The 14,462-nt window shown below is 38.6% G+C and overlaps 1 protein-coding gene across 6 annotated transcripts in view; it reads left to right on the top strand.

The window, feature by feature from the left end:
- The window catches only part of ADGRL4 (adhesion G protein-coupled receptor L4), a 110,341-nt gene extending 96,720 nt beyond the window's left edge, over nucleotides 1–13,621 (top strand). For all 6 annotated transcript variants that reach the window (XM_075936329.1, XM_075936330.1, XM_075936331.1 and 3 more), the window contains 3 exons: nucleotides 9,550–9,641; nucleotides 11,194–11,362; nucleotides 11,939–13,621. In XM_075936329.1, the coding sequence (XP_075792444.1) occupies nucleotides 9,550–9,641; nucleotides 11,194–11,362; nucleotides 11,939–12,001 (324 nt within the window). In that variant the 3' untranslated portion in view covers nucleotides 12,002–13,621. The remainder of the gene's footprint in view (nucleotides 1–9,549; nucleotides 9,642–11,193; nucleotides 11,363–11,938) is intronic.
- The last annotated feature ends 841 nt before the right edge of the window (nucleotides 13,622–14,462 follow it).

The following is a 14,462-nucleotide window of genomic DNA, read 5'->3' as shown; positions in this document are numbered from 1 at the left end:
AGCACATCTTCCAGAAACTATAAGCCATTTTATCCACTTGTTTTGTATTTACTCTTGTTATTAAGTTTTCATTTTTAGTGGAAATTAATTTCAAGGACTTTCTGTAGTGTTATTATTCTCTACAAATATAAGTGTTAATAATCATCTTTTCACCTTTCAGAAAAATGCTCCACTTCTCCATTTCTTTGGATGAAGTGAAATAAACCATAAGGCAATGATAGTTGATTTCAAGTTCAAGGTTGCAACCCTGATTGAAATACAGTCATTCAAACTGCAGTATTCTTTAGCAATCTGTAAGCCCTGATGTACTAAGTAATCACAAAACCTGAGGGCACCCACCAGTCAGGTGCAACTTCCAGTTTATAGCTCCCTAATCTTACCAGAGTTGGATTATAACTGTTCTCTCACAGAGGCCCTGGTACTTGTGCATAAGAGGGAGATTCAACCCTGCACCCATGTCTTCCCCAAACCATAGGCCGTGGGTGAATCCCCACTTTGGGGATATAAACCTGCCAGCCCCATCCCTTCCATTCCAGGTCCCGCTCCCGCAAAACCCTTCCCCCACTGTAAAAAGAAAAGTCCTGAGGAATCCGTGGATCCAGTGGACCCACGCCCCCCGCACCATGCTCCACTAGCCCCTGAGCACTGGGCCAACCTCAGTCCCTGGTTTAGCCAGTAGCCTGTCCAGTCTAGCCAGCCCCAGTGCTGGATCCAGCTGGAAACTTCCCCAAGTGTTAGTTCCTTCCACCCTGAAGCTCCCCTTCCCTTTCTGCCCCAGCAGTGCCTCACAGACATTCCTCATTCCGCTGGCTCTCTCACTCTTCACTTCCCTATCCCAGGAGGAGGGATGCAGTGAGCAGTGAGGACCTATCGGGGTGCGGTATGGAGTGGAGGAGGCAGTGGTGTTATCAAGGAAGGGGGAGAATCATAGCCCATTTGTCAACAGCAGCTCCAGGGAAGGCACTTCCCTGGCCTATTATACCCACTGCCCATGCCTCAAACCATCCTTAGTGCCCATGTTCCCAAGCACCTGCGAAGTTTAGGAGAAAGAGGCCATGCAACTACTTCCCATCATCAGGAAATGGCCTCCTCCTAAGTTGTTATACTGAAAAGAAACTCTGATAGGGGAGGTGAAAAAAACCCCACTTTCATAACCAGTGGTGCTGCAAGTCTAAAAAAATATTTACCAACTCCAAATACAGTGACCAGAAGCAACTGCACCAAACCTCAATCTTCAGCTTCACTTATCACAGTTAAAAGGTGACTTCTCAGACAGCCCTATAGTCTGGCAGGTGCAGAGCACTTCAAGTTCTCAGCAGTGCTGTAAGGAAGGCCCTTCAGTTTCCTCATATGGCGGGTCCACTGCCACCTTCTCCATGCCTATACTCATGGGCTACGTCTACACTGGCCCCTTCTCCGGAAGAGGCATGCTAATTCTAACTTTGGAATAGGGAAATCCGTGGGGGATTTAAATATCCCCCGCGGGATTTAAATAAACATGGCCGCCGCTTTTTTTCCGGCTTGGGGAAAAGCTGGAAAAGAGCGTCCAGACTGGCGCGATCCTCCGGAATAAAGCCCTATTCCAGAGGATCTCTTATTCCTACTTTCAAGTCTAAATATTTTTTAGACTTGCAGCACCACTGGTTATGAAAGTGGGGGTTTTTTCACCTCCCCTATCAGAGTTTCTTCTCAGTATAACAACTTAGGAGGAGGCCATTTCCTGATGATGGGAAGTAGTTGCATGGCCTCTTTCTCCTAAACTTTGCAGGTGCTTGGGAATATGGGCACTAAGGATGGTTTGAGGCATGGGCAGTGGGTATAATAGGCAAGTAGGAATAAGAGATCCTCTGGAATAGGGCTTTATTCCGGAGGATCGCGCCAGTCTGGACGCTCTTTTCCGGCTTTTCCCCAAGCCAGAAAAAAAGGGGTGGCCATGTTTATTTAAATCCCGCAGGGGATATTTAAATCCCCCGCAGATTTCCCTATTCCAAAGTTAGATGTTAGCATGCCTCTTCCGGAGAAGGGGCCAGTGTAGACGTAGCCATGGAAACTGGAGGGACATTCCACTCACTAAAGTAAAATCTCCTCCATCATGGAAAAAACAACTAAGGAAAGAGGTAAAGAGAGGAATACAGGTGAGGTGCAGGATACCCTTGCAAATTACTTTACATCAAGGGTCTAAAGCTCCCAGGTGGAGTGATTGCACAACCTCATCACCCCACCCTCTCCCTGTCCCCAAGGACACAGCTTTAAGGATCACCAGGGTGGACTTGAGTCATATAGCAGCAGCAGTTTTGCACCTCCTGTACTCGCTGTGGCACCTGCCCCCACAGGGAAAGTGGAGTGCACTGGGCAAGTGCACTACTCTGCTTCCTCACCGCATATCCACACACATACCCTACCTCCATGCTGATTTTCACCAAAGCCACTGACATTTGGCTGACTTCTCGACTTATTTTTCTATCTTGTAAAATGCTATCGAAGCCACTCTCTCTTATTTTAAAGTGCTCTATGAAAGGAATGCATAGGTTTGCTTTAGACAATCTGCAGAGAAGAGTGATGTCATCTGTACTTTTCCTCATGATGAGCTAATAACTGTCTCTACAACCAACATCAATGAGTGAATACCAGGGAAAATATTCACGAGCCTTAGTTTTTATTCAAATGGGAATTTGCTTCTACTCTACTACTTTGATTCAGCTTTCACAAACATTCACAGGAGGGAATTTTTATTCACAAAAATGATTGCAGAACAAATGTTACAAATACTCCCATGACCACAGATTTTAGAAGAATTCTCCTTGACAGGGGCACATGGTCATCCCCTGAAAGCTCTTTGGATATGAGTTATACAACCTGGGTTCAGAAATAATGCCATGTGATTTAGGGGATTTTATTTAAAATAGTGAATATTCAAGGGAAAAGTCATAATAAATAGCTTGAGAACAATTTTACATCAAAATACGGTTGATAAATAATACATCAAATAATGAACAAATCTGTTAAAAAAATAAAAACTAGATTCCCGTGTGTGTGTGTGAAAATAAAAACTAGATTCCACGCGTGCGCACGCGCACGCGTGTGTGTGTGTGTGTATTCCCCCATACAAACCTTGTATTTTTAGGTGGCAAAGGGACAACTCAAGGTGGCATACTGCTGGTCACATTGTTCCACTCTTGTTACCCTCCCTCCCAGTTGCTTGCACACCCGCAAATGGCCAACATGCTTGGGGACCTGGAGCAGGGATGACCCCTGTGGAGCCAGCTCTGTGAAAAAGAAAGGGAGAACTTTAGGCACCAACTTAAGACAGCTATAAATCCCCTCTGCACAGATGAGGTTGTATGGGGACTTGGCTCAAAGTATACAGATTCTTTGCAGGAAAAGGGGCAGAATTAATCTATGCCTAATTTGAAGCAGGGACTTCAGCACCACTATCATGTCAATATTTTCATTTTCGTTGTGGAATGACTGACCTGGCATTGGTGCTTTAGGAGGAGGTTTCTGGCAGTGAATCCTATGTGGAAAGATGCACCTCGCTCCCTTTGAAGGGAAGGGGTTAAGCCACACTCCCTGCCTTAGCATCTCCTACTAGCAAACTCAGGCGGTTCCCTGCTCAGTTTATTGGCTTTTGTGTATCCTATTCTTAAGTGCCTAACTCTTCCCAGGCATCATATAAAGATCTTGGACACCCAACATAGCTCTGCAGATTCCACTAGGCAGCTGAGCCTCGAAGCATTGGACATGACAACTCTCTGATTATCTTTTTTGTAGATCTAGCCCCTGCAATTGGTTGGCAAACTGAATTGAATCCGGAGAGATTCAGAGAACAGACGCTATGCATTCCCCTGAGAAATGTAGAAAAACATTTATTTATTGAGGCCTCCCTAAAAGTGTTCTCAGAAATGTTGACAACTACTCACTTATCAAATTGCTAAATCCACAGCTTGAGGTGTTTAAAAAGATTATGAAATATTCATAGCTACACAACTTCATGAGAAGATGTCATAATTATTGAGACAGGGTCTGAAATGAACTCAACCAGCACATATTCACACTTTTAAATAAGTGAAGTTGCTTTAACAATTAGAGTCACAAAATCTAGCCTGTACCGCTGGAGACCTTGCCTTTATTCTAAACAAATTCTCAATTTTTTCCTACATTTTCCACTGCTGTGTAAGGCAACTGTTGTATAAGTAAAGCATTTAAGAAGTTGTATTCATCTGGGAGATGATAATGAGAGAAATCAGACAGGAAACAAAATCCAGACTGTTTGACTGCCAGCTTGTGTGCAATTTTATGCAATTAATATGGCATACATTTTCAATTTGAAGCTTGAACTGTTATATTGTTAGCAGTTTAACTCTATTCTGCCCTTTCAGAAATAATGTCCCACTAAATGTTGCCGTTGTACCCGTCCATTAGTCAGGTAGCCAGACAGAAATCTCTCTCCATGGCAGAATTCAGATCATTGTGGACTCGTTAATTCTGCCACTGATAATAAGGATCATTGAAGGGAATGATACAGATACAACTGTGCTGAACATCAGACACTGTTTGAAGGAGCCCAATTCAATCTAATGTGTGTAAAAAATTCAAGTATATGCCTAAGAGAGCAGCAGGAGAAATTTTCTCATTCTTTTTTGTGAGATCTGACATCAGCATATAGATGGTTTCATCAATTATTGAGACAGAGACTGAAAAAAGGAAAAAAGGATGATTTGGGGGCTTCATTTTTGAAGTTTGAATGTGGAGTGCTCAGACTGAATCAGAACTAGTACATCTGATTCTTTAGAATTAGCTCCTTTATTGTACTAGCTCTGCTTTGTAATGATGGAGAGAGAGCCTTAGAGTCTGAAACTAAAAGGACTTTATTATTCTGTGGAAAGCTAAACTGTGTCTTCAGTGTTCTTAGAGCAGAATCGCTATTTATGAACATATACATTCTTTTTCTCTTTGGTAAATAAATTTGTTCTTGAAATAGTTTCAGAAAGCTTAGTTTCAAATTAAACTATTACTGATCTATAAATGGTTAAGTTTAGACAGTTCTGGGCAGAGTTATCCTGTGCTCTTCCTTATAACAAAGCATCTGGCAGAAACCCACTGTACATACTTGTGCAATCAGTTGCTCTTGTGCCACACATTCTGTACATTATCAAAAAAAAAGTATTCTCTTGGTTGCAAAATCTGAAAGCTGTAACATAAACTGATGGAGCAAAATGATGGCAAATCTCCTTGCTCAGTAAGCTGCCAGTTGTCACTCTTACTCACATTGAATAGTACCCTTTCACCTCAAGTGAAAGTGATTTAGTAAAGGCTACTAATGGAGTAAGCTACTACTCAACATGAGTATGGATAGCAGAATCAAGCAATTAAATCGCATCCTTTAATACATTGTATATATTTTGTAATATTCAGCACTCAACAAAAAATAATTAGCATTATACAGAAGTGTTTCATATAATGCAAAGTACATATAATGCAAAGTACAAACATAACATTTACTCCAGGATATAACATTGTTATTCTGCCATTATAAAATACCCCATTTTTAACATTTTAACAGCGGAATTAAAGATCATTTTTAAACTTAGCAGTTGCTAAGCAATATACTATTAGCATGACTCCAACAGCTTGGAGCATTTAGGTTTTTAAAACCTATGTGATCATCTTTATACGATTACATAATTTGCCAAATTCAGTTAGAGCTCAGCAAGGAAGTTTGTAATTTGCTTACACAATAACATAATGCTATTTTTCAGTACTTCTCTGAATCCTTGCAGTGACACTTTCACTGTATTCAGACTCACTCCTATATATCTAGCCTCTTATAAGGGTAGGAGAGCAGAGGCAGGAAAGAAACAGCACTCAGAGTTCAGAGGGAACCATCCTAACTCAGGGCTGAGGTAGACAAGCAAGTAGGGTGGAACCATTTTATGTAACTCTCTCCATGGATCATGGAATAAGGTGGTTGGAAAGACACACCTTTGCTGATTCCATTGGCAAACAAACCAATTCTCATGACAAGCTGATTAATCGCGGGCTCTGTAGATTTCTTGGAATGTGCATGAGTTTTTCTTCGGGAGGACATCATTCACCATGACATACATGTAGGTGGGCCATAAACTATAGAGTGAGTTATGCAGCTGAAGAGGCTCAGATAATTATCCATTCGTACATGTAAATCTTTTGATACTCCACTGTTCCTCCAGAACATGAAATCCTGGCAGCACTAAAGATAATGGGAGTCATGCCATGGACTTCACTAGGGCCAGGATTTTATCTTTGATTTCTGAACTGTCCTGTCCTGCATATGGAGGATCCTACAAAAGAAGAGTGTGTTTTGTGGAAATCAAAATGTAGCACTTCTATTACAGAATGGCAAAAAGTGCATTCAAAGCTAGCTGTTTAATGTCTGGAAGGTGCCAACAAAAGATTAAATAACTTGTGTTCCTTGAATTGTCTTAATGTATACCCAATGGGGAGCTGTCAATATCTTTCAGTTTAATCCTGGATCCTCCTAACACGAAAACCAGTGTTCCAGGATATCATTTGTGACACTCCCTGGAGGAATCTGGGATTAATTACATTGAATCATACACATAGAGGTCTCCTTCTGCAACATACATTATTGATGAAACCCTGATAATTTTCCTTTTTCAGTGGCTTTTCATTTACACACTCATTCACTTTTTTTGTTATTATTTACATAAAAGTTGTAAAATCACAAATCTACCAATGTGCATAAATGCTATTAGAAAGTAAGATAAGTCTTACTAAATATGCTTTGGCAAATGCATTTAAAAGCAGGCAATGTGTGGTTGATGGTAGATTAGGGACTGTTACTCTATGCTCTTTGACCAACCATTTATGTAATTGAACTTCATAAGACATGGCAGAAAAATGAGAGTAATTGCAAAAGTTGTTCTTGCAAAGCAGCCAATCCTCCAAGTTGCTGAACATCTTCAGTCCCCATCGAGAATAAGGGCTGCAGGTCTGCAGATTTGGGCTCTAAATCAGAAGCTTTTCAATTGTGTACCTGATGTTAAAGGGGAAAAGCAGAATAATAAGAATTCAGTTTGCCACTTGCCCCACAACACCTGGTTTTTATGAGTGTACAATGCCGTTTCCCCTGCTTTTTTGCAAGAGAATGCAGTTTCCAGACCTGATTTCTCTCTAGGGGATATTACAGTTCCCTTTTCCCCCGTTAGATCATATGGTGTTAGAACAGCAGACCAAAAACAAATACATACTTCACAGAGCCCCCTGACAGGACGCACAACAGTTTCTCAAGACATTTAGCCTCTGTTCTATTGATAGCAAAACTTTATAACAAGACATACTGTCAATTCCTTCCTTACTTAGGAAAACTGTGGCTTCTTGGGAGGAACTGTAACTATTTTGTTATCACCTCCTCTTGGGTCATCTAATAGGCAAAGCTGCAGTGCAAAAAGTGTCTTGCTGGGGTTTGAAAAATTTGCATACAAGTCTCTGTTTTGAGCATTTCTCACTTTAATGTACACACTGCAAATATATTTGGTTCATTATTTTTTATGTACATAGTGCCTGGAAATGTTAGAACATGGGTTAAAAACATATTTAGGATTTTAATAACTCTTCCAAAATACCATGTATTTCAGAAGTAAAGCTCACAGTCACTACCCTATAACACAAGTTCCTATGAGGTTATTTCAGACACACAGTACAAAAACTCTTTCATGGCAGACTCCAATGAAGCCAGCATTAACCTCACCCATCCCCTTGACCAGGAGTGGGCCGATGGGCCACCTGCGCTTTATTTACCTGTTCATCTGCAGGTATGGCAACTCAAAGCTCCCATTGGCTGCGCCATTCCTGTCCTATAGGAGCTGTGAGAAGTATGTGGACTGAGACACCTTTCAAGCCTTTTTTGTCCATGGTAAGGAATAATAGGGATTGTCCACAGGGCCTGCTACAAAGACCATAGAAGTAAATGAAAAAGGCTCTTATTTGGCATTGGTGGATTTTGAAACAGGCCCGTTGAAGAGAAACTAGGCCATGCTTTGTATCATGATTCAAAAGTTACCAATCTTATGCCACTTTATAGGGAAATTTCAGTGAGTACTCTGTACAGTATTTTGATCACATTTACCTTATTTTTTAGACAATATTTTAAAAATACTTCAGTGTGGCTATGCAGACTATACTGTATATGCCAAGTTACTTGATCTATTATTCACCAGCAAATATATGATAAAATGTAACTCTGCATATAATTATCATAACTACTGACTTATAATTAACTTTGAAAAATTGCTGGTTTAGGAGATATTATAGATTACAATTTTAAATGTAAGTAGCTTCGGAAAATCTCATGATCTGTGCAAGTGCAAGGTATTCAATGAAGAATTAATTCCCTAAACTACTAATCAGCTCTCTCTCCTGTCTTATCAAATCGTAAATACATTATTACTGTATTAAAGCAGGCTAATTAAAGCAGAGCCTGCATTTAACAACATACCTAATATCCCCCAACATAATCAACAATGTTCTGAGACCAAAGACAGCAAATGTTAGAAAATTAAACTGATACCTTAATGGTGATGCTGCACTTTTATAATGTTTTTTTAAAGGAAGAGAAAGGGGATTCATAAAAACGATCATTCTGGAGAAACAAGACAGAGAGATATTAATTCTATTCAGTCTACAGCTGTAATCCCACAAGCATTTACAAAGAGAATCTGGAAGACACCCATTTGAAACTTGCTTCATTTATTAACATTTTTAATAGATGCTGATGTTAACTGGTGCAAACCAAAATAAGAAATTTAAAAAAGGAAGACCGCAAACCCATACATCTTGTAAGAGGAATGTAGTAGAAACTTAAATATGAAAGCTCAGTGAAGCCTGGCCAAGCATGCAAATTGAGCATCATTTGCAAAACCTCTTTTTTAGGGGTTTTTTTTTATGTTTCAACCACAAATAAAGCACCATCATCATAAAAACTGGTCCAAAAATCACTAAAAAATTATTCCCCAGTCAAGAAAATAAAAATATAACACATTATACCCAGAAATGAATCCATCAACCAAAGTTATTTTTTAAATTATTTGGGTTAACCTCGGCTTTTTTATTCTGCTTGAAAGTATACTCACCCTAAAGACCTCAGACTATATTATGCCATAGATATTATTTGGCAACAAAAACATACATTTCATCAATATAACATATAATGAAAAATCTGTAAGGTTTTATTTTTATAAATACACATGCACACAGAGGAAAAAAGTCTGAGCAGGAAATATAAGAGATTTCCCAATAAAATCAATAAAAACATTTGCAGGCTACTGTTGGTGATACTGTTGAGGTAAGGAAGAGTTGCAGACCTGTTTGATCATTCTTTATTACAGGGATCATAAATATTTTTTTAATATATGTGCATTGGAGAGAGGATTTTGCTCCCCAACAACAGGTTTTTTTACATTACATGTGCACAGAAATCTTTAGTTTACTTGTTTTATTTAAATATTGCACATTAGTCTGAACTAAAACCAAAACCATTCTTTTCCTCAGGTTAATTTGCTGGCTTTTGGGGTGATTATTTACAAAGTGTTTCAACACACTGCAATGTTAAAGCCAGAAGTTAGCTGTTATGAAAATATAAGGTAAGTTTCCCTTTTAACACAAAGTCCACCATCCATCCATAACTTTAAATACAGTTAGATACTGAAGTGATCCTTGCAAAAATAATGAATTTGCCTACACCAGGATTTTTGAATGGTTTGTAGAAAAAACTGTAATTCTCTGCTATCACATTAAGTTTATTTGGGGCTGGATTCTGCCCTCTTTTGCTCACATTGAGCAACTCCCTACTCCTCAGATTGTCCCACTGTCATGCATGGGGCAGCTTGCAGGGTATACAAGCACTGCACGAGATGAGTATCAGAGTCTGGCCCTTTATAAAGAAAAGATGAAAGGCTGGTAGTCAGGATTAAAGGACCAATTTTCCATTCCTTTGGAAGCATCAGATCCTGCAGCCTTCTAGGGCAAAAACTGATTTCATGAGTTGAGACTGAATCAGAATTAAAAGATTTCTCCCTGAGTAAAGAGACATACAATAAATATATGAAGAAGAAACCAAGTTCTCAGGGAGTCACTTTATCTGTGAAGAAATAGTACAATGAGGCTCACTGTTTCTTTTCTTTTTCCTTCCCCAGGATTTTTACTTTGCATGCTGCTATGATTTTTCCATCAACTCACTCTCTTTAAAACTGATTTATAGGGACCTTGAAAACCGTTTGTGCAGGAAAAGCTGAAGTGTACTACAGGGAACATTGAAAACAACTTACTGTTTGTGTTGCTTAGAAACACTCCTGCAGTTTCAATGCATTGCCCAAGATTTATAGTTGGGATTTAGAAATGGTTTGATTGATTACTTTCTCTTATCCCTCATCTTTCATAGCTTCATGTAGTGAGCTGGTTTTAATGAAGTTGAAAATTATTCATTTTCAGAGGAACAATGCTAAAAATGTCTTCTGCTTTAAGGAGGTCCTGCAATGACGGGGCTAAGAATGAATAAGGAAGTAATGAGTGGTTTCATTTTCAAGATAACATTTGCCAGAGTAAGGGAGCTATACACAATATTAGCAAAAATAAATCACAGCCTATCAATTTATAGCATATTAAAGCAGCAATATTCTGACTAGGAACTATGTGAAGTTATTTGTGTTGTAAAGGCAAAATGGTTTTTTTTAAGCGAGTGTATGGTTTTACTGATGGCTCCATTTTCTGATCAGGGAGCCATAAGACCCTTTGATGCCATGCATCTGTGCTGACCTAAGAACACACGGTACATTTTTTCTGGTTTGGGGATGGAGAATCCTTCATAATAGACATATGTTTTACCTTAGGGAATTACACTCACAGTATATTTAAAATCAAATCATACAGCACTGCAGTACACCAGAGGAAACTTGTATGAAAATTAAGAAAGCCAGTGGTTTTCAAGGCATTCATTTTTACTCTTGTACTGCTCTACAATGACTGTGAGCACATTCTTGCAATAGTCCTGCAGCACATCCTAAAGTACACACCATGTCATTGCAAAAGGCTAAATGTCCTCAGGCCTTTGTGAATAATTCATTTTCCAAAGGAGAGATTAGAAGAAGAAAATCACATTTGTCACCAAACTGACTGCATTATTTTGCTTTTGCCTAGGTCTTGTGCTCGGGGTGCTCTTGCTCTCCTGTTCCTTCTTGGAGCTACCTGGATCTTTGGGGTGCTTCATGTCGTTCAGGGATCAGTGGTCACTGCGTATCTTTTTACAATCTTCAATGCATTTCAGGGGATGTTCATCTTCCTGTTTCTTTGTGTTTTGTCTAGAAAAGTAAGTACCATTTTTCCTGTGGGAAATGTTTCATGTGAGTATTCATATATATAGCTACAGAATCAGGAGCCTGTCCTGTAAATGTTTACCGTATCTGTGTAACATTATGCATCTGAATTAACCCTTTAAGAAGGTATTCACCTATGCAGAGTTACTCATGTGTGTGTTTGCAGGACACCAACTGGTGTAATTCTGACCCCACTGAAGACCATGGAACTTTTGCCATTGACTTCAGTGGGGCCGCACCCTAAATTCTTATCTCTTCAGGTATTTCTCTCAGGTTTAGGGTTTTAAAAACTATTCATTTCAGTGTTAAACATTATTACAATGCAACTAGTCTATGAAATAACGTAAAAGCTTGAATACGTCTGGTCTTCATCCTTTTCAATTAGGATCTGAATTGGGGTTTAATGTTCACTTTCCAATATGGTATTCTGAGATTGTCATCTTTGGTGTCCTTTCCTAATGCCAAAATCTGTACCTCAATATTAACACTTTTAAAACCAAGTAAAATAGAATACTGGCTTTACCAAACATAAATTTATCTCATGTTTTAATCGCATCTTTTAATTTCAGATCCAGGAAGAATACTATAGGTTATTCAAAAATGTTCCTTGCTGTTTCAGCTGCTTAAGGTAAATGGAAGAAAAATATGTATGAGCAGTACAATGGAAGAAGGGAGGAAAACAGACATTATTGTTATTTCAGAAAATGTAGCATTGTGAAACATGAAATGACCTAGTAAACAGTACTCTCTTAACTCAGTAACTCTCTCTCTCCAGTATAGGCATTGTACATTCATGCATAGTATTTGAACTATACTGTATACAATCAGTATCCATACATAAAATAAACTGTATTGTTATAAAACAAAAATCATAAACAAAAAGAGTAGAATTCTTAAGGATGCTAGGAGCTTTTTGTAGTTTAGGGTTTATTTCTAATATTAGATGTATCTGCAGTACAAAGCAAGAGAGAGAGAGAGAACCAACTGGCACAGCTGATTGGATTAATCACTTTGCTAGTGGAAACATGCCTGTTGTCTTTTTTGTGGTAATGAGCTTCTTCACATAAAGTTGTTTAATACCATCTACAGGGAATGGGTTCCATTAAAGTATTAATAGATTCAAGTTTGTTTCAGCCCAAGCTTTTGTTCAATTTAAAGTAGATATTTAAAATGTTTTGTGGTTTCATATAATTCTCTTCTCCCTTCCATATATAGTTGTATATTAATCTTTTTTTAACTTGTAAGGAATTCCTCTGAAGTCTGGTCTAATAAAATAACTTGGACTGACATTTTGTAAGTCCAATTTCTTCTGTGACTATCTTCACAAGAATTCAGTGCTGGTTTTATTTAACTATTGAAAGACTGAGATCTCTATATCTAGCATTGTGACTTGTGAAGGTTTTGGAAAAGATATATGTTTTATGAGTTTGTCATCTGGTAGACATTTTGAGGATCCTGACCTTATTTGTCAAAATAAAATGCAGGAGCATAAGTTACATGGGCAAATCAATGCAAGTGTAAATGCCAGGCTATGTGCCTTTGATTTCACTGTAAAATATATTGTAAATATAGCAGATTCCTTTGCTTCCTTTATTACAAGCACTAGTCTTCCTTCCAGCCCACAGTTACTGCAAGCAGTTCTACATGTGCTTAACTTTAAGCATGTGAGTAATTCCGTTGACATCAATGGACCTGCTCATGTACATTTTCCAGGATTAAGGATTAAACATTTTGCTTCTGCAATTCCAGTAATGTCACCTTATAAGATCTGCTGTCATGTCACACTTTTAAGTGCCTGATCCGGTAAAGTATAAACCCCTCAGATCCCACTGCCTTCTCAGGAAGTGTGGCACCTGTAAGAATCAGGCCCAGTAACCTTACTGGTAGAGAACTGTGTAAATATGTAGCTGTTCATAAAATCCTATTGCTGTTTTTTTCTATTGAAATAAAGAAGACATTTTAAATTTTATTTATAAAAAAGAAGCCTTTTTAGTAATGGTGAAATTTGCTCGTTTTTTATCTATTATCCGTACATACAAGTCTTTAGTTACAGAACATTTCTCATTAGAAATATTGTGTGCTTTTGTCAAAATCTTCTTTGGAAAATTCAGGCGGCAATCTTGTTTTCATTTCTTTTCTATTGGTCACCTGTGTGTAAAATATGTTAATAAAATAGAACTGTTTTGTTTCATTCTTTCAACATGTTTCCTATAATTCACTTAAATAAATAAAGAACACATTTTATTGCTTTGCCTGAATGTTTTGCTGCATCTGCTTTGCTAGCTGTATATTCTCCTTAAGCTATGGGGATATACAGATGCATATCACTTACATATGTGTTTTCACAGGAATACCCATTAACGCATCATCTCTTATCTCATATATAGAAATGTGTAACCTGCACTAAGGTTGTCTGGGCAAAGAAACACCTCTGCTAACTGCATAACAACTTCAGTATGCTCAGGGAGATTGAAATAGCACCTTTGACAGAAAGTATCCCACAACGTGATTTCATTACAATGGACTTTAAAATTAAAGAACATATTTTAGAGCAAAACTCAATCCAGGGGTCAAATCTTTACACTGATACTTTACTTTCCTCCCAAGTAGTGATAAGAGGTCCATGCATGTAAGAGAAGATCCATCATGTGACTCTTGCAGTTTCTTAAATCTTAGCACCTTATTATATTAGTCCTCACTAAATCATATTGAAATATTATTATACTAGGCACATCAGTCATCTCATCAACACTTGCCCTATCTTGCACAGGTGCCTCATTTCTGATACTATTCCCAAAATGAGCCTTTCCCTCATCTTTAGCCATCTACCACAATGAACATCTGAAATTGGCCCTCAGCCATACATTGGGTCAATCAGTTTCTCACTTCCTGGCTAGCTTCTTCAGTAGGCAGCTGCTCTGTGGTCTACACTAGCCTCTGTGGCAAGTACATACTGTTGCTTCTTGAGCTGAGGGAGGGAGAATGGTCTCAACAATAGGTGGAAGGTGGCTGTCACTGAATGAGCCAGCAAGCTAAAGGAGAGAGGATTTCTTTCCTGGCATGGTGAACAGACAGTTCTCATGGGATACTGCT

Source organism: Pelodiscus sinensis, chromosome 9 (genome assembly GCF_049634645.1).
Source record: "Pelodiscus sinensis isolate JC-2024 chromosome 9, ASM4963464v1, whole genome shotgun sequence".
Taxonomy (NCBI): domain Eukaryota; kingdom Metazoa; phylum Chordata; order Testudines; family Trionychidae; genus Pelodiscus; species Pelodiscus sinensis.
Note: the sequence above shows the minus strand (reverse complement) of the source record. Positions and strands in the feature narration are given on the sequence as shown.